Here is a 20,857-nt window from a genome sequence, read left to right on the forward strand (position 1 = left end):
AAAGTAATTTCAGATATGGTGGCAAATGGGCCTCTCAAAGCACTGATCATGAGCTGTTGAAGCTTAGTTCTGTAAATAAGTAGTCTTGATAGAAATTGAAATGATTGCATAACTGCTGAAATTACGATAGCTATGATAAAAAAAAATTAAACTTATTTCCTACACATTCATTACCTACACTAGAGAATTTTTTTTTTAGCTGTCCTATTACATCTCTGTGCAGTGGTGTTTCCAAAGAGTCAATATCTGTTGGATCTGAGAGCAAAAGCTTAAGTGATGAGGATAAAAATTGCCTTCTAGCAAAGACATAATCACTCATGGCCAAAGAAAAGGAGAATTAAAAACTTGCAGATTTCTAGTATCCATTTTCTTTTTAAAAATATTCAGGTTTGGACTAGTGACATGGTTTGAAGACTCTAATTTTTAAATATTAGGTAAGGGTTAGAAATGTTGGAGTAGAATACCCTGGTTTGGGAGGGTATTTCATAGAATAAGGGAGTGGCTTGAGTAGAAAGGGATCTTAAAAATAATGTAGTTCCAAACCCCTGTCATAGAGAGGGTTGCCACTTTATTTTCATGTAATTTCATGAAATGCCATGCCATTTCTTCCATGTCACTGCATTATCAAGTGTTTGTGTTTCCAAAGAGCATTTCATTTCTTTCCAAGACTTTATCGTTGTTAGCCTTTTCAATTAGAATTTTTTTCTTGTGAAATGGAAGCAAAATTAAGGCCAGCATATGTGGGTGCAGTTCCTCAGTATGGAGTGTGCCAGTTTAGATGTCTGACAGCATTGAGCCGGGCTTTAGGGTCTGCAGGCAGATAGTCAGAACATGTTTTTTCCTAGGGAGTGTGTGCTTAGGAGCTAATCTAAAACTTTCCAGACATAATCCAGGCCTCAACATTAAGATATGACATAGGCATATTTTTCACTTTTATGTCATCTTAAAAAGGTTTTATCAGATGCTATGTCAAAATCATTGAATGCCTCATTTAGTAAATTTATTTCATTGTTTCATTATCATGTCATACATATTGAAATTCAATAACCTTTTGTTTCTTGCCTTATTAATTAAATGTTTTTATTGGAATAGTTTGGTTACCCTCTTCTTACCTGTCTTAAGGAACCTTCGCTTACACGTGAATATCTTGAATTAAGAATAAATGAAATTCCTTTTTGCTGTCAAAACCAAATTGTGAAAACACATTGCATGGCTTTGAAAATCAGTACACTCTATTAGCAGACCTGTCAATATAAAAAGTGCATTCCATTTCCACCTCTTGCTCTAATAACCTTTTCTATGTTACTCAGAGGCAGTGCACATAATCAGAGTATATTGTCAGCTTACTGGAGTTGGGGAAGCATGAAATGAAAATCGCGTTAATATTGATCCAATTCTCTTACTTGCAAGTGTCCTTGATGTCCTTTCCACTGAGCAATAACTGTTGGTGTGATGTAGATATTTTCCTCTCAGTTGTTACAGTAATTTTTAAAAAAATGGCTAGAAGCACATCTAGGAAAATTTTATTGCTCTTAATTATTTTTCTTGTGTATAGTCTTTGCACAGGAGAATTATCCACAGAAGAATTTGATTTCTTTCTGCAATTTATCAAACTACAGTATATGTCAAAATGCTGCCCTTCAAACTATGAGGGATTTGTAAAGGTTGTCAGTCATGAAATATGAATCCATTCCTCTGTGTACAAGTTACAGTGGCAAACTACGTCTTAATCCAAATATAAACATTTGACTGTTGTTAGTTCCATTAGAGGGACTTCCTCTGGTTCCAGTCCGAACGGGAACTGCCTTTCAGGAGCCTGAAATGCGTTGGGACATTTGCTGGATTGGGAATATCGGACTCTGTCACCCGCTGGCTGTTTACGGTCAGTGCTGAATCAGTGCAGGATCCCTCTCATACGCTCAGAAATCCTGAAATCTCAAGTACATGTAATGACAACCTTGACAGCATCTAAAAATAAATTTCACAACCACTCTGAATCTCAGTTTTCCTATCTGGGAACCAAAAAAACCAAGAGTCCTCAACATGGTACTTCAACCTTTATTTTTATGAGGGACCCTTTTTATTAATATAAACCATTTTGACTACAAGTATTTATTTTTTAAAAAGCCCTCAGTTTCATCTGAGGAATGTTTATTTTGGCCTTGCCTGTATTCTCAATCTCCTCATTATTATAGTCTGTGTCAGTCTCATTTTACAGTGCAAATCTGAGAATATGAAAAAGAAAAACATATAAAGCAGTTAAGTATTTATTTACAAATTACTTATATGAAGATGATCATTTGGTCAGATATTAGTTATAAAAATTTGAGAAAAAAGGATGGAATATCCATGATTAAATTTTCAGGTATTTATGCATTATAGAAAACCAAAATCTGATTTGGGTTTACTTTTGGTGGAAGTAATTTCCAATACAAATATATGCAATTTTTAATTTCTATGCAATTTTCATAGTTTTTCTTCCTCATTTCTTCAAAGATCCCTAATAATGAAAATGTGATTTAGATTTCTCTGGTTTTTATTAAATCTATTAAAACCAGCCTTCCTTTATCAACAGTCACTTCTCTGATTCTCCGGGGAAACTAAATTATATGCCAGTCAAAGCTGCCCGTTCCAGAAACACATTGCAATTTAAATAACAACCCCAGCAGGCACGGGTGGGGACAGCTTGTTGGAGTTGGCTGTGATGTGGCAGCACTGGGCTGCTACACAAAGCCAAAAATTCTGTCTCCAGAGCAGACCCAGAGATAGCCCGTGCAGGTTTCCCATGGAGTGAGCACAGCCCGAGGAAGGCTGGCTCCCTAGTCCTGCAGAAAGACACCAGGCTGAGATAGAGTGGTCACCATGTCGATGATTTAATCTTACTGGGTTTTGTAGAGGTCAGTTTACAGACTCCCAGGCAGCTGCTCTCCATAACTGTGACCGCTGCGAGGGTACCGGTGCCTAATCAAGTTACTGAAGATTAGCAATGAAAGCTTTATGTATGTTAGAATACATAAAGCAGGAAGATAGATTATCTAGCAAATCTTTGTTTCTACGTATTTTCAACTATTATTAATGTTGAATATACAAAAAATGTTGATAATAATGGTACATTTTAATTTTGTCCATAAATAGGCTTGGTTCTTCCTGTAGAAGTTAATTTGTGCAATAAAGAATAAAATCTCTCTCAAGAAAATGCTTTGGTCTTCCAAACTGTTGATAAATTATATTTCACCTGTGATACAATTTCATGAATTCACATCATGAACTGTCAGATAGCCTTCTGTGAGGAACTAATTCTGAATTTCTTTATTTAATAAAGTAGTGGAAACTACCTTATACAATGAAAATTCGGCTTGAAAATCAGTGTTCTACAGAGCAGTACATACTGTAAGATCTGTAAGGAGGAAAAAGCAAGTTTACCCTTGAAACTTTCTGAGAAGAGCTAAGCTTCACAGAAACTCTACTATAGCCACTATAAAAGAGAGTTTTTAATTAAATGCAGCATTTTACTGTAAAGAGAACAGGCTTTACTTATGTCAAATGCTCCTTTAGAAGCCACATAAAACTGTAAAAGACAGTATATGAAAAAGGTTTCTTATAGAAAAGAAGAACACCATCCCATGAAGCAGATTTCCAGATGTTTGGAAACATTAGAATTTCCTGTCAGTATATTTAGGTAACATTAAAATGAGGTTAACTTTCCATTCTGCCATCTCTCTTCAAAGATCAAAGAGCACTCACTACATAAATTGCCTTATCGGTAATTCGTTGAAGTAAACTATGGAAACAACTTTATAAGAAGCAGTAGTCTCCTTTTGTTGGCTACAGTATTACCTAGCAAACTTTTCTTAAAAATAACCATATTTTAACATCATTTTTTACTAAATGCAGAAAGAAAAAATATAAAATGTTATCTTTGGATATATAGTAAATTAATAGAAGAGAGAAATAGAAACTTCCTTGCTGTGTTCAACTAAATCATAGTAATTAGTTTATTTTTTAATGAAATAAGTACGTAAACATAAATTAAATCAATAATATACTGGGTTTCTACTGCTAATTTTCAAATGTTATTTAGGGACGGGTTTTGTGGATCTGGACCCTTACAGTGTCTTTGAAATGTAGATTGCATCCCTAGAACCTGTTGTGACCTACAGAACCCAGTAGGGAATTAATTTATTTAGTTGAAAATAGAGACTCAAAAATTCAGGCAACACAATAAAAACATGCACCCCACCCACCTCTGTTTCATGAAGTATTGCCTATATTAAATACTTCTAGTTGATTAAGCTGAAAATTAACATGATATTCTCCAGTTCTTATTAGGGAAATTATGAGGTTTTGGGGGGTTGTGGTAATGGTTTTTGTGGTTCTTTTGTTTTTTTGTTTGGGTTTTTTGTTGGGGTTTGGGGTTTTTTTATTTGTTTGTTTAGGGTTTTTAACTGCTTAATAGTTTCTGTTTAAGGAAAAGTAATGCTACTAGAAGAGAGATTAGTACATTCTGGGCAATACTGTGTTTTGTTTGCTGTGAAGCTCATACAATCTTTCAGACATATAAAATACATGCCTTCCTATGGATATTGAGGTTTTGTAGAGGAATGTTGCTTGCTTTCTTTAATTTCTTTTAAAGGTGAACTGTTTTCAGTTATCCTGAAATTACTGTAGAAAGACAGCTTGTAACATGCACATTTACAAAAATAATCAAACAAGTGTAATGAAAGAAGGATTTTTTTAACAGCTTATCTAGTCCTCTGCGTACATTATTTTGAAATATGTTTAAAACAGAGCCTTTAAGTTTCAAGAAAGTAAGTCACCAAATTCAGCTGGACTTCGGTGTAATTTGAGTGACTCATTGCCTTCAAAATCTTTGCAAAATGTAATTTCAAGAAATACTTAGCTGCTTGCTTCAAGGCTACTTTCCAAATCCCAGTCTATCCCTTAAGTCTATCCTTAAAATATCTCTTAAGAAGGAATTTGATAAGGACAAGAACTGATAGCATCTGCCAATTCTAGGTCTGTGCCCTCCAGTATCACGACATTGGCGTCTTGAAATGACATCTAGTTTTGTTTTATTTTTTCTTGTTTTAATGGATTTGAAACCTATTCTAATTAGACTTAATACAATTTCACTTTGTGTCTTTAAAACACAGGCTCCTTGTGTGCTTAAAATTTTGAAATTAAATGTCTGGCCATAGATTTATTTTCATAGTAATTTTCTTGAAGCTTTGAAAAAAAAAATCGAGTTTTTATTTTTTTTCCCAACACACTGAAATATCAAATATTTACTTATTCATTTCTCCTCTTCATATCACTGTTAACAATAATAGACATTGTTTTATGTCATATAATTTTTTATTCAGTTTGTTGTCTGATTTTAAAGAGACAAGTTGTTTTTCTTCTTACCCTTATTTGGAGAGTTTCTCTAGTTTTAAAACCTTTTTGAAGTCATCTTGAAATATAAAAATAGAGCATCTGTGACAGATCTGTTTTGAACATATTTCACATTTCAGGATCCAAGGAGATCTGGTGGTCTGTGGTATTAGCTTGTTAATTTCTTGATGAATGGGTAGAAAGGCCACGAAGTGCACTCAGTACAGCACGTCTTCCGAAGATAGATGATCTCAAATAAATTCTATTCCCAATCAGTTTTTGATTTGTTAGGTGTTAAACCATTTCTTTGTAAGGACAGTGTTTACAAGCCTTGTAATGAGACAGCCCTGTGAGACCTTACTCTTCTTGCTGTAATTTTGATAAATGGAACTCTAATTCATAAAGGATATAGTGATTGAAGGGCAACTCCAGGTCCTGTACACTTTCATTTAGATAGATGTTTGGTACAGTATAGCAAAACTAAGGTGCACTCAACAGAGTGATAAATTTTAACAACAGCCAAACCAGAGGGATTTTTTTCCATCCGGACAGAGGACTATTTATTATATTTTGTAGAAATAAATGTATTTTTAATATTATAAACCAGAATGGATTTTATATTTTTTTTCTTGTTGCTATGCTCCAAATTTGCCAAACTAATTTAATGCTTTTTACTTACTCTACCATGTTTCTTACACCTGTGTCTGGCAATATTTCTGTAATCTGGTACACTCATCACAAGAGATTTAAAATACCCTGAATTTCAAGTTCTTTGGATGTAGTCTAAATGCTAGTAATAATTTGGAGCCTGGGACTTTCTTCCTGGTAATTTTAAAATTTCATGTTTTTTTCGTGGTATTTTCATCCATTAATAATTTTATAGAATTGTCATTAATCAGTTACTGTAGAAAGGATTGACTCTTACTGCAGATTAGTGCTTTTCAGTTAGTTAATTTGAAGATTACCACATTTTATAAAGCTCAGAAACTTATAAAAAAGCTGATTAGACCTACCAAAAAGGAGGAGAACGATGTTTTGATGCTTTCTTCCTCCATCATGTTAGTTCATCTAAAGCTTGGTCTCCTCTGGTGTCACATGCTTCACAACAGGAGTTATTATTTGTGTCAAATGATGCTCATCTCCCTTGCTGTAAACAGAAGTGTATCAAGATCCTGACCTACTGATTAAATATGCAGAACAATTCTCATGTAATGCAACTGAAAGTCTGTTACAGCTCGTTACTTTTTTGTGTTTTTTTCCTGACTTCTACCATTCTAGCTTCTTTTTGTGAATAAGGAAGAAAAAAAAAAAAACACAAACCAACCAAACAAAAAAAATCCAAAACTTGTACTAATACTAGAAACTTTTCCAACAATGAATTAATTGAACCAGTTTTAAATTGGGCAAACAATTCTAGTTAGTTGAATTAAGTAAAAAGCTATGGAAGTAAGGTAATGATCACAGCCTAATGACCGAACACAGCAAAAGAAGCATATTAAAATACAGCAGCTCTGTCTTAATCGCTATTAGAATGGTCCTAATGGAGACAACAGCAAACAAATCCCTAACTTTGAGCTTGATGAAAAAAATGGGGTTTTGCTTACTTCTCTTCACCTTTTCAGAGTTTCAGAATGTAGTTTCAGAAATAGCAATTGAGATAATAGCAATAGTATCCAAAAGGTTAATGTTAGGCCATGTAAAACATGAGTTCTTTCAACCTGTGATGAAGTGGCATGTTAGCAGTGATCTTCAAACAGAGTAAACACACCCACAGAAAGATATGCCTCTCTGTGTGACTCTCCTGTGCACAAGCTAATTAAAAGACTAACTAATTATAAGAGCAGGAGGTAAAATCATAACATCTTCCCAACTGCTTGTAATAAAAAAACTGCCTGATACATCCATTCCATCCCATTTATCTATCTTCACTACCTGTCTTCTTACTACATTCCTCCTCATTGTCCTGTATTAATAGGGGGCCATGAGTCTTACTGGAATTTACCTCAACGTTTTACATCTGCCATAATAGTTTTCATCCTGTTTAAGTTCAGGCATCGTGGAAGACAAACAAAATACACATAGTTTTGCCTATTTTCATACTCATTCTGTAGCTTGGTAGGAAGCAAATTTCCTAATTATCCTACAAAAAAAAGGGAGATAGTTTTAGGGGGTTTATTTATTGATTGACTGAAATAAAGATGCCCAGGCCTTGTATGGTCCAAGGAGAAGATACAGGGTTTTCTGTTTAAGAAAAACGATAGAAATCTTTCTTGCCTGGGGCTACTGTAAGCCCATAGTACTGAAAATAAAACGTATGACCTCTTCCCAGCTAAGAAAGAAATACTATGAGGAGGTCGCAACAGTAACACAAAAGGTATTTATGATGTAAAACCTAAATATGATTTTGTCATCTGACCACACTATGATTTATTTTTTACATCATAAGAATAAAATCGGGCAAGTTCCCGTAAGATATTCCCAAAATGCAATAAGATAAATCTCCTGCCATAAGAAACTATCAGGCTGAATAGAAAAAGCCAACTGTAGTCAAGAAAAATAAATATTATCCATGAAAACCTTTAGGTAATTGGCACATATCCATGTACCACCATTTTTATTGTGTTGCTCAAAAACACACACACATATGTGCACCAAAGTTCCCTCACCATGCTTATCTTTCTTTCAGTCTATTTTTCAGTCTTTTCTGGATCTCTGCATAGCCTACCTTGTTGTTACTGTGTATCAGAGATAAACCAATTCCTATTTCGCCATTCTGTCCCTCCTATCTGAAAAGACAAAAATCCTGAGCGATTTTGATTCCTGAAAGCAGCTTCTTTATTTAGAGTAGATGGCTCATGCTCTCAGGTCAGTCAGAGTCAGAGCACCAGGACCCCAAAAGAAATTCCTTCTGAATTTGTTGCAGGTGGAAAACTAATGGAACAACACTGAACACAAAGTAAATAGCAATTATTAAAACCAGGAGAGTCTTTGTGGAAAAGTTTGTAGTTTATTCGGGACAGGACAGAAAACAGAATAGGATAGCATATTTTGTTATCCTTGGTAAAGTTTATAAAAATGCTCCTTCTTTTTTTTTTTTTTTTAAGATGGTTTATACTGTAATGCTTTTACTGTTTGACTGTCATTGTTTTATATTTAAAATATTATTCAGCTAAATTCACAACTTTTTTTTTAGGCACTGAAGAGGATGTAGTGAAGTCAAAGAAAACTTTCCGAAGTCAAGCTGTGGTAAATCAGAATGCAGAAACAGAGCTTATGCTGGAAGGAGACGATGATGCTGTTAGCCTGCTCCAAGAAAAGGAGATTGATAACCTTGCAGGTAATTATACTTTTCATTAGAACTAAGATAAGAGTCAAAAGGCTCTTTTAAGCTTGTTAGTTCTTAATCTTTGTGGTTAATGTCTTAATATGGACAGCTAAGCATACAATTGCAGTATGAATAGATTCTTTGTATTTCAGATTTTATTGCTTCCTCTCTGCTTCCTTGAGGTACGGGCAGTGATTACAGAGCATTTGCCCGTTGCACAATCTTTGAGCAGAGATGTTAGAAACAGCAATACCTCAGGTGGTTTTATTAGTGAGGGTGACTTGTTGAAAAGTCTGTAAATACCAATGTGAAACCTTTTTCCTTTTTTCTTTTCTTCGTGTTAAAATGTAAATGCGGACTCAATCCACAAGTCAGGGTTTTGTAAGTCAGAGTGTGCTTGTTCCTGATCCCAAGTGCCACGCGGCTTGTGCAGAGACACCTGCCCTCCTGCTGGTGGCACCCAGTTCTCTCAGTGATGGAGTTAAGGGGGATCTGCAATATCTCAACCCATCTGTCACTGCGAGAGAAAAAGTTGCCTGTTTTAAGCAAGGATTAAGAGAGAATGAAGCTATGAACTTCTGGAGTTAGCATATGAGCTGGGAATGAACCCTCCATAAATATGCACGAGAGAGCCCTTCTGGTCCTCTCCTGGGTGAAGGAATGCAGTGAGATTTGTTTCATCTGTCTTATAGCAGGTTCTGTTACAGCTCTGTCTTAGAGGTGATACTACCTTTCCCAGGAAGTAGTCTGGAAAAAAAGGGCATGTTGAAAGTTAAAAATGCACTCTCCTGTCAGATGGGATAAAACTGAGAAATATGAAATGCAGTATTAAACTTTTTAGATTCATTTAGGAGTGTCTTTATTCAACTACTCTACTAAAAGAGAGTTTTGTGATGTCAATATTTTTTCTGCATAACTGAATTTCTAAAATAGCTATCTTTGCTCATATATTTTCTTCTGATACCATAGTGAAAATCTGTAGCAAAGATCATAAATAGATTATTAAAAAAATAAAAATACAACCAAAGCAAAACAAACAAACAGAAAAAAACCCCCAAAAAATTAAAAGGCAAAAACCCCCAGCAACCGCCTACATGGAAATTAGTCTTGTACTTTAGAACTAGAGCAGAGGGGGAAATAGATGCTTTTATTTGGAAGCGAGCATCAGTATATGATTATCACAGTTAATATGTCACTCTGCTTGCTTTCTCAATCTGCAGCTAACTGCTACTGAGACACTGTTGTCTAAAGTCAATAAAATAGTGCATCAAGCAGGACCATGAGTGGGATAATTTGATCATTGTCCCTTTCTCTTTTAGAAGGAAAACTCAGTACTGCTTTGGTTAAGTTCGTGTATCTAAGAACAGTGCTTCCAAGTAAATATGCATACAGTAGTTTAAAAGGTTGTTTGGAGGCTGAAATATGCATTTGAATTGAAATGCTGATAAAAACTGCAAAGTGGGCATGAAAAATTCTTATCCAGTCTGGAAAATCTCAGTCAGATAGGAAGTTCTTCTTTATGCTACAACATTTTGTTCAAACACACTGATGCAATACTATTCCTATAGCTACATCTCTCTGCAAAAACCCAGTATTTCAATGTGTCCTTAAGAATTAATGTGCAATTTACCCTTTTACTCAAGATTGCTGTTGGATGGCATCCCCTGCTCCCTGAGAACATGGCACAGTCATTCCAGTCCATTGCTTGTACTGTTCATAAAACTGAGAGATATTGTCAGTATTGCAAAAGCAGAGATAATAATTTTTAAAAAATTAAAAAAAACAACAACAACAAAACCAACCAAACAAAAAAACCCTTTTGAAATGTTGTCAGAACACCCTTGTGTTCCCTATCAATGCTAACAGAGCAAGCAAACTGCTTCCAAGTGTGGTGAGGTGATGTGATAATGGTGCCATATGGTACCAAAACCTGTGAGCTTCTCAAAAAGAGCCCACACTCTACTATCTCAGTTTTACTATTAGATTAACTGCAGCCTCTGCTACTCAACTCTCACTCATCTTTGGAGCTGATGTTGAGAGTTTATGGTCACACACAGTATCATACATGTCTTCTGTAAATTTTGCATTGGTAAAAAAAACCCTGAATCCCACGATACTCTCTTCTCAGCTGCTGATTTTGCATGATTTTGCATACAATTATATCACTGTTTTCCCCAGTTTTCAGTATATAGAATGTGGCTTTGAAACTTGAGTCCAATAACTGAAATCAAGAAAAGCAGTAGGCAAAGAAGGTGGGGTTTTTGCCTAAGAAGGTTTGAACAATCTCTGACAGCTCTGAAGAGCAGGTCCCAATAAAGCCACACTGTCTGTTCTTGTCTAATTCTAAAGACTTATGTACATTTAGTGTATGTGATCTGGAAATCTTTGAGATCTGTCTGGTTATGGTATAGCACAGCATCATTTTTATCTAGTTACTGCTCACAGTGAAATGACACATAGGAATTTCTATACTCAGATATGCCTCCAATTTAACTTTAAAGCTTAAATCAATTCAAACCTGATTTACAATGATTTGGATTGTCTCAGTAAGAGATAGGAATTAAATGAAATCTTTATAAACCAGGTTTCAATTGATTTAAGGTTGTCCACATTTAACTAAAACAATTTAGCATTGTTTATTCCATGAAACTAAGGCACATTTTAAACAGATGAAGCCTTGGGTTTTAGAAATTTTTTTAAGTAAGAGGATATAAATAATAAAATATTTTGATTTGTGAACTTAAAACTGAAAAAACAAGGAAAGTTTGAAACAGATTGAGATTGTTCAAGCAAAGTTATCTGTACATACCTTTTGTTCCAGAGACTCTTTATAGTTTTTCATCAGCCATGTGGCACAAATCAATGTAAAGTTTGCTTTGATAAATTGCATATGGGATGGAGAATTTTAAAATAATTATAGCCTGAATATTTTATTATATAATCTTAGTATTCCATATGTTGCAATTGCAGTTGGTCAGATTTCATTATATTAAGTAACATTTTAATAAAATATGAAAATCTGATTCCATGTTATTATGGTCTTAGGATTATGACTTATAAGTTTGAATCACAATTTTTAACAAAAGAAGTATTGGAACTGTCTTACAGTATGAGTTAGCGAAAGACGTTGCTCTTGTTTTAGCATTTATGTATTAAAATATTTTACATGTTTCTGTTTCAGTTTTAGCTCCTTTTCTTCCCAGACTGTTCACTTCAAGAGGCAAGTCACATCTCTGTTAGAACTAATAATTGAGATAGCCTAGTCAACTTTAACAGTTTCCTAATACATTTTGAATCTCCCAGTAATGCAATCAAATCCACTGTAGTGACTTGATATTACTAACTCTTGTCCTTTTCTTTTCCTTTTATATTTCTGAATACTGCAGTAGGGCTCTTAAATACTTACCTTTTCTCTTAAGATCCTGAGAATGTAAATTTGCTAACAGTTGTCTCCTGCTTAGTAGGTGATTTTTTCAAAATTAAAAATATGTGGGTGTGTTCTAATATTATAAGCTTTCATTTCTACAGGGAGATACGGTCTAGTAGATATGCAGTTTTCTTTTAAGAAAGTTTGATGTTTGGGTTGGGTGGGTTTTTTTTAGAGCACTGATCTTGCATTAAAAGAGGTCATTAATAAAATAAAATAAATATTTATCTACTCAGGTTTTATGAATTTTGTATTTTAGGAAGATGTTCTCTTTGTTGTGAAGATGCATTTCACTTGCTGAGACTTGTTTGTGTGCGTTTGAGAGCAGAATTTAGCCTTAATGACATTTTTGAAAGATAGACAGTTTTTAACTGGAGCACATTTCATCTATTTTATCATAGAGCTGGCCACAGCAACAAATATGCCCCAGCCAAGCAAGGGATCCTTGATGGAATCTTTTGCTACTTTCCAAAAGATTATTTTCTAGAAAGAAAGAAAGGAAATAAAAAATAGGAGGATATGATGCTTTGAGTTATTTTAGGAAGACAAAGGGCTTTTGGCAGGCATCTGGTTACTTGCGTGGGCTCAATCAACTCAGAAGCTGACTTCCTCATCAGCCACGGTGAATTACAGCCTCACAACACTCTTGCAAGAATACATACATGTTATTTGCTCTGTTATATGAGCAGATTGAGCAACTCATCCAAATAAACACAAGGAAAGCCACTAATTGCCTTGAATGAATTTTAGTCTTATTGTATCATAACCTTCACTACAGAATCTTCCTTTCTTCTTGGACATCTGTCTCGAGGTGGGAAAGAGCTTCCCCCCAGTGCAAATGGGCCAGGAATTTTGAGACAGATGCAGCATCCCAGCACTGCCATAACTTTTAGCAACTCTGAACTTCAGAGTAGAAGTATTTCTAGAAAGCAGTGCTATTACTGATAAACAAGAGCTGATCTTCCATCTGAGCCAGCACAAGTAGCAAGTCCACACTGGCCTGAGGACTAAATGTGAAAAGCCTTCTCTCCAGAATTCTTGGGAGTGTGCTGAGTGTATTGACTTACTGCCCTGTGCTAAGGAACACACCAGGTCAGGGAAATTTGACAGCTTGTATTATTATTAATGAGACCTTTCACTTCCAGGTCATCTGTTTGAAGTCCAGACAAAACTGGAGGTAACCAAACATTATCAACATCTGTTTTGTGGCCTATGCAATATAAGCCTTTTGTCTCATTTCAGACAAACTAACAGAAATCATCATAATTTTGACCAATTTCCAAATGAAAAATATTTGATGCTGTCATTAGAGGAAATTGTAATAATGACAGAAGTTGTACTAAATAGAGTTGTAATTAAAGTTGTAGAGTAGTACAAAAGAGATTTTTTTTAAAAAATAAATAATTTAGCCCATGGGGAAATTTTCAATTCCAGATTTTAACAAACAGTCCATTTACATTTCTGAAATTATTTTGAAGTCTCGCATAGAACCCAATGCAGCAATAAAAACACTAACACATCAAGGAACTGCATCTAAAGCCACAAAAAACTTGCAAAATAAGTATTTTTTTAATGAAAACTTAGATTTTTTTTAACTCATCTTTAGATGCATAATATGCATTTCATATTTATACACATATATTTTGAGTTATGGTAACATTTCTTTTGACCAAAGTCTGACATGGAATTTACTTTACAAGAGGTGACCAGTGTAGACAATCTCCAGTAAGAAAAGCTCTTTGAAACTTTCTTACCTATTCCTAAGGAATAAAGGAGTTTTCTTGAGTTTTCTTCTGTTGCCATTCTCAAGATGTAAATAATATATGTAGTATTATTTATATTGTTTTTGTTAATGGACAAACCACTTAAACAGTAGATTCTCTTACTAAAATAAACAAATAAATAAATAAATAACACCACAAACTTGAGCCTCTACTGAATAGGTGGATTTTCAAATTATTAGATTTTTCAGGCATATAAAAATAATTTAAGGCCAACCAGAGAAATTTTTGTTGCATTATCTGCTGTTAGAGTTACGGGTTGAAAGAATGGACCAAATAGCATTGCTATTGTCTCCAGCAGTGACCACAGCCTACTCAGGAGGTTTAGGGTTAGAGGAAAGGAATGATCTTCATCCTTCTCACTCCTGGAGAACAAAGCATGACAGTGGTTCCAAGGGTGATCTCATCTTCTCTTTCCAACCCTTCTCCTCCTGCCCTGGTGTGTCCTCTCCCATGGGGCTGGGAGAGCTCTGTTGTCCATCACATCCTCCCCTTCTCCTGCAGCAGTTGCCATCCACACACCAGTGGCTCTGATGGTCTGGTGTGGCCCAGAGGGCAGAAAGCAGCAACCATAAGGGAAACCCAGCAAGGACTGTAGCAAGTATAAAGTGGTGCTTCTCTCTTAGCCTCTAATAGCTTGTACCTCTGATACTTAGACAGCCAGAGGTAGTCATTATTTCCTTCCTTCCTTCCTTCCTTCCTTCCTTCCTTCCTTCCTTCCTTCCTTCCTTCCTTCCTTCCTTCCTTCCTTCCTTCCTTCCTTCCTTCCTTCCTTCCTTCCTTCCTTCCTTCCTTCCTTCCTTCCTTCCTTCCTTCCTTCCTTCCTTCCTTCCTTCCTTCCTTCCTTCCTTCCTTCCTTCCTTCCTTCCTTCCTTCCTTCCTTCCTTCCTTCCTTCCTTCCTTCCTTCCCTCCCTCCCTCCCTCCCTCCCTCCCTCCCTCCCTCCCTCCCTCCCTTCCTTCCTTCCTTCCTTCCTTCCTTCCTTCCTTCCTTCCTTCCTTCCTTCCTTCCTTCCTTCCTTCCTTCCTTCCCTCCCTCCCTCCCTCCCTCCCTCTCTCCCTCCCTCCCTCCCTCCCTCCCTCCCTCCCTTCTTTTCTTCCTTCTTTCCTTCCAATTTTATGTCTCTCTTACACTTCATTTTTTTTTCTCTCCGTCTGGAGGTGACTAAGGTACCTTCAGCTTCCCATACTTTGTTTTTTTTGTCAAAAAAATAGGTATGTGTATGTGCACATACAAATAAGTCAGTTAAGTAACAAATATAAAAGTTTCAATAAAAAATACAAGAAAATCCTAATATTTCTCCTAGTTTTTCAAGCTTCCCAATGGAAACATCACTGAATTCAGCGAGCACTTCTAAGTAGTTTTTTTTTTCCTTTCAAACTTCATTATTATTGCAAATTAGCATTCAAGATAAGAATTTCATTGGGGCAATTGCTCGTCTGGGAAAGTGACAAGAATGTGGAAGAAGAGTCATTCCATTTCCAATTCTATGATAGATACGTAACCACATAAGCCTTTTACTTCCAAACATGGAAATTTAATTCAGCAAGATTTCTGTAGTTTCTGGTTTTTATGTATTCCGATTTTCATCCTCAAGTCTAAGTATAAAAAAAAAGAAAAATATATTTGTATGAGTTTAATTTGGAGTATAGATTCAGGCATAAACTGAAAACAATTATACTTTTGATATGTAGTTGGCTTTCACACTGAAAAAGAAAAAGGCCCATAGTTTCTATAACATACTATTTTTAGACAGCTCAGTGTTTATTCTAATCATTTTTTCCATATTACTATCCAAAATAGCTTAATATTTTATAAGGTGGTTGTCAGTCACATATGATAGTGCTCCCAAGTACAGCTTTGAAGAGCTCTTCTCTTTGTACCTTAGTACACCCACTTCAAGTCTGAGCATCTTCAGCTTTTAAAATGGCAGCCAGATTTCCTGTTTTCCAGGCTTTAAAATTAAATCAGTTCAAACTCTTTTGGATTGTATTTATAAGTGGCTCTGAGTGTGCTTCGTGTGTTGTTACTGTCCACTGATACTGGTCTATTTAATTATTTTTCCATAACTTGCAAAACTCTTTTAATTTGAAATTTCTAAGGCTGCAAAATTAGACTACAGTGGAGCCTATGATTTCACAGGTCTAGCTTCTCTCTTTTCTGAGATGCCATACCTTGGATGGAACTGGTTAATTCATATAAGTTCAAGCTGATGAGCTACCTGATATATAGGAGACTGCAGAAAGACAGGCCTAGACATAAGGAAACTCCATCATTTTGTGTCATATTTCATCTTCACTCTGCAAAGGTTGCCATGCAAAAATCAATTTATTCTTCATAGGAATGTATTGGGACTGACCCACCATAGATTAGTTGAAGGAATGTATCCAGAACTGTATTGACAGTATCTGTGTTTAAACTAAGCTCTTTCATTGACCTTTGGACAGGATGGTTTTTTGCCTTTCTTTTTCCCCTCGGGTGTTACAGAAGCAAATGAAAAGATCAGTCAAGAAGACATTTTGGTTAGTCTTGGTTTAATTAATCAGAAATTGTACCAGAGGCAGCCTCATCCCATGCTTTTAGCTTGGCTTTCTAAAGAAACAAGGTTTATGTAAGTACCCTCTGTTAGTCCCTATCTTTGTAACTTCTGAACCTGGAAGACATTTTGAACAAACTTTTAAACGGGAGTAAAGACTTGAGAAGCAATAAAATTCCAGCAATGGAATCAGGTTGTTAAGAAAAAAAGCCTGAATGACAGAGCCTGCCACATCATTTCTCCTTTCAGAAAGTACCAGAGAATCTTTGTGGAAGAGTCTTCTGAATTACCCTAACTGTGGGGGTGCAATTCATGCAGTCAACTAGTAGACACAGTTGCACTAGAGTTGTTTCTGGTGTTGTTTACAGATACTTATATTTTCAGAAAATTTTGAAGTTAACAACTGTTGCATCTCAGGTGATTTTTCCAAACATACCTGTCAAGTTATATGCTGATCCAACAACTTATGTCTTTATTTCCACACAGATATAAGAGTTACTATCCATATAAGTGAACTTTAAAATATCACGAGCTATCAGAACCTCATATTTCTGTTCACTATGGTCTCAAGAAATACAGGACTTACTTATCTGAAGAGCTTTTCCATAATGGAGACTGGAAGGAATGAAAGCTGAAGGGCTTATTTCTTTAAATTTCTAATCAATTGAGCCCTATGGGCATGACAAGGTACACAAACTGGACTATATAAGATACCTGTCAGGTCTGGTTTGCTCAGACAGGCATCTGGGATTTGATCCCTTGTGTTCCTGACTCATTAGCTTTGAGTTCCTGTTTCAGTGGTATACCCTTTTAGCAAGATTCTGTCTGCTTTCTCCTTTCTTCTTTAAATGAACATTGAACATGTTCTTTTGAACATTAAATATGCTTTTATAAGGTGTATTTATTCTGTTACATTTTGATTAAATAGCTTGCTATAGTGACTCAGAGAAAAAAGTTGTTACTTATGTGGGCATGTTCAGCATCACTTAAGGTTTTCTAGGTTGAAAAAAATCTTATTTTACCTGAGAATGAGGAGGGAGCTAGTGCAGGTCCTACTGCATCAGTCTAGAATACTGACATCTGGATGCACTGCTTAACAATTAAGTTCTTAAGTTTCTAAGCCATCTTACTTTACTCAGTCTTCTCAAGGTATAGCTTCAGGCAGAGCATACTGTATTAATCTAATTTTGAAGTGGCAAAGGTGTGCATTGCAGTAGTGAGGTCCCTATCCCAAATATTTACATTTCTGGACAGGTGTAAATCATTAAGGGGAGTCTTGACTATTAATACCTGATCATCTGGCAGGTTGGCACTTGGACACATCCTGGAAAAATGCTAAAACCATGTAAGCCATTTGGAATGTCAGCACAGTTCAAAAGTTCTCATGCGTGCCACAGAGTAAATCTGACTACCTGCAAAAGGGGGGAAACGTTGCTTTTCTGAGTTACTTTAGGCTGTTAGACACACAGCTAATTGTTCCATGAGACCTTCAGTGGTTCAGTAAGATTGACTTTGGTTTCGTGTTTTGTCTTTGCATATTCTCTAACTGTTCTATTAAGTGGTTGCTTTCTATCACACTTGGAACAACATAAAGAAATAGTTATTCCTAGGAACATTAGGAGGCATGTTTTCCCTCAGGAAGAAGTACTATCTTATATTTTTCTTTTAATGAGACCAGGAAGATATAGAATTAAAATAATTATAGTTTTTCCTGTGAAAGTGCATATGTCACTTAATTCAAATATGTGAGTATGTATATGTTTGAGATAAAATTACTTTTTTTCTTCTCAAGCAACCCTATTTTCACAATCTCATCAAAACTGTGTAATTCGTTCTTATTATTTTGTTCACAGTTACAATATGCCAGATTGTTTTTATTTACATTTTCTTTTTAATCAAACACATTTGCTTGCTGTTATGGCAACCACTTAAGAGAATTGGGTTGCTTTAATTGTTTAGTCATTGTTGTTGAAAAAGACCATTTAAGTTGATCTTTGAAGTTAGTAGTAGTAGTGCTACATGCTTTATGGAGGAAAGGGGGGAAAAGTGGGGAAAATCTTGAATATCAGGGCCTATCCACACTGGCAATGAAATTTAAACAAACAAAGAAAAAATCCTTCCCTCTCTCACAATATGAAACATATGATTGTGCAGGAGTAAAAAGCCAACAAAACAAGCTTGGATATCTCTGAAAAGAGGGGAAATTCATTTGGGATATTATTCAGTGGTTGAAGAGAAAATCAAGTTTATAGTCATATTTAGATTTAGATTCTGGTTTTTGCATTTAAAAAGATGTGCAAATTATCTTTAATGAAACTCTTGAAGGTGATGTGTAAAGGAAGCTATATATGTACATTCTTATAAAGTCTTTGGCTTGAGTGAAGTTACTGCCTTCAAGTATTTGCTATAGCGGACAACAAATTGGGGGCAGCCATCCTCATGTAAGTTCAATATACTTACTGCAAGAATCTTTTTAAAGGGTAGTTTGAATCAGATTTATGATAACAATGGGAACAAAAATAGACTAAATTCTGTGAATTGTTTAGGAATCTTACCTTGTTTACTTGTTTTTTTACTTGGCACTGCATGTGTTATATTAGATGTTAATTGGTTAAAATACTTTTCAGGCTAAAGAGCTTTTCCCAAAGGATTCTGGTACCTATACCTCTTTCTACTTCCATGCTATGTGACTTTCATTTCTAGAAACTGAACTTTTTGTGTGCTTGTTCATGTGATACATCTAAGTTGTTTTTTTAAAGTATACGGATTTTTATATACTTCAAATACAACTCAGTGCCAGATACACCTGGCTTTGTAGTTAAAGTGCTGAGGAAATTTCGCTTGTCTTATTTCAGGTACCTTGTGAGTTATTTTTAGTTATTATTCCTAGTATCTAAAATTCTTAAGTGTCGTATCAAATTACAAAATGCAATTTATGCAAACTATTTTACATAGTAAAAGTATTGGTTTCACTTAATCTATGTTGAATATATGTATATGAAAAAAGATCTATATTTTTTTTCTTTTAAGCCAGCATCAGTTAAAAGTTAAATATGCCAACATCCACCTTTTTTTGAGTAATTACCAGTAGATTGTAAAATTAAATTGGTTGAACTGATAGGATATATTTTTAAAGTACTTGTCCCAGCTAATACCTTTTTCTTTGTGGTTAATTACCAAAATTTTATTTTTAATGTTAGACTTTTAGGCCTGAGGCAGGTAATTTTTTTTTTTTCGTAATTCAGCATATAAAAGCATCCTCATCCTCCTTAAGAGTAATTGTGCGAAATCTTCTTAGCAGATATACCTCCAGTGTAATTTTCAGGCTCATGAATGCAACACATGTTTAACTCTTACAGCTAAAACTACAGTTTATGAAAATGCTTGAAATAATAAATTCAAAATACCATTCTTTAGCAGCTTTCTTTAAGAGGTATAATACTGTATTAGCAGATAGCAAACTTTTATACCTAATAGGACTTTTCACTTGGATTGAACTTGAAAAATACAAGAGCTGAGTTACAAGAAGAGGGAGTGAAGCCTATGTTTAACAAAAATTACGCAGGGGAGCAGGGAAGTTACATTCTGCTTTTATTCTCTGGGACCTTCTAATTTCACAATCATTTACTTTTGGAAAGAAAATATTATTTTAAAAGGTAGATGCCTGGTAGAGTTTATTTTAGCAATGTAAATCACATGTGCTGACCAGGCAAAGGGGAACATTCACCATTTGAACAGATTGCTAGACCTGTGGGTCTGAAGTAATTTCTGGTCTTGTTTTAAGGCCAGAAATTCTCTGGTAGGTCGCTGCTTTTCTGTTGCGGGCGCCTCGGTCTCTTCGGAGAGGTGTGGAAGAGGCAACGAAACGATCCTTAAAGAGAGATGCTTTTGCTTAGAGTCCCAAGAGCTGACAAGCACCCTAGACACGGGTCCCCTCCACAAACGCCAGCTTGTTGGGCGAAGCGAGGCAGCCACAGGTTGGCTTTTGCCCCTCAGCGGGAAGGGAAGCGCCCTCGGTGCCGCCTGCGGTGCCTGCGCTGCGCGGGGAGCGCCCGGCAGCATCCCCGGTGCCGCTGCTGCGGGTGCCTCTCCCCCGGGCATCACAGCCCCGGCCCCGGCCTTCTCCGGGGCCGCAGCCGCGCTGGAAATGAAGATTTACATCTCCTGAAAAAGCGCAGCTAGCCACCGCCGAGGGGCCGGGCGGAGGCTGGAGCCGGAGCTCGTTATCCTTCCCGAATGCGAATGAGCCCGTCCCGCGGCTCTTGGCTCAGGTGTGCTCAGCTTTTGTTTCATTAGATTACCAATTGGGTTTGGGAAGGAGACCCAGAGCTTCCAGATAGCTCGGTACCATATGGAAAATCTGCGCTATTTTGATTATGCTCTATGTAAACATTTTAATATCGGATCCTTAAAATC

The 20,857-nt window shown here is 35.9% G+C and overlaps 1 protein-coding gene across 6 annotated transcripts in view; it reads left to right on the forward strand.

The window, feature by feature from the left end:
* Positions 1-20,857, forward strand: part of NBEA (neurobeachin) — a 452,087-nt gene that overhangs the window by 281,377 nt on the left and 149,853 nt on the right. For 5 of the 6 annotated variants that reach the window (XM_088159562.1, XM_014868920.2, XM_088159565.1 and 2 more), the window contains one exon: positions 8,567-8,710. In XM_088159562.1, coding sequence (XP_088015688.1) covers positions 8,567-8,710 — 144 coding nt within the window. Of the gene's footprint in view, positions 1-8,566; positions 8,711-11,879; positions 11,919-20,857 lie in introns of all 6 variants that reach the window. The other variant, XM_088159561.1, reaches the window with a different exon arrangement.

The sequence above is a fragment of the Sturnus vulgaris genome, chromosome 2 (assembly GCF_052056855.1).
Source record: "Sturnus vulgaris isolate bStuVul1 chromosome 2, bStuVul1.hap1, whole genome shotgun sequence".
Lineage (NCBI taxonomy): Eukaryota > Metazoa > Chordata > Aves > Passeriformes > Sturnidae > Sturnus > Sturnus vulgaris.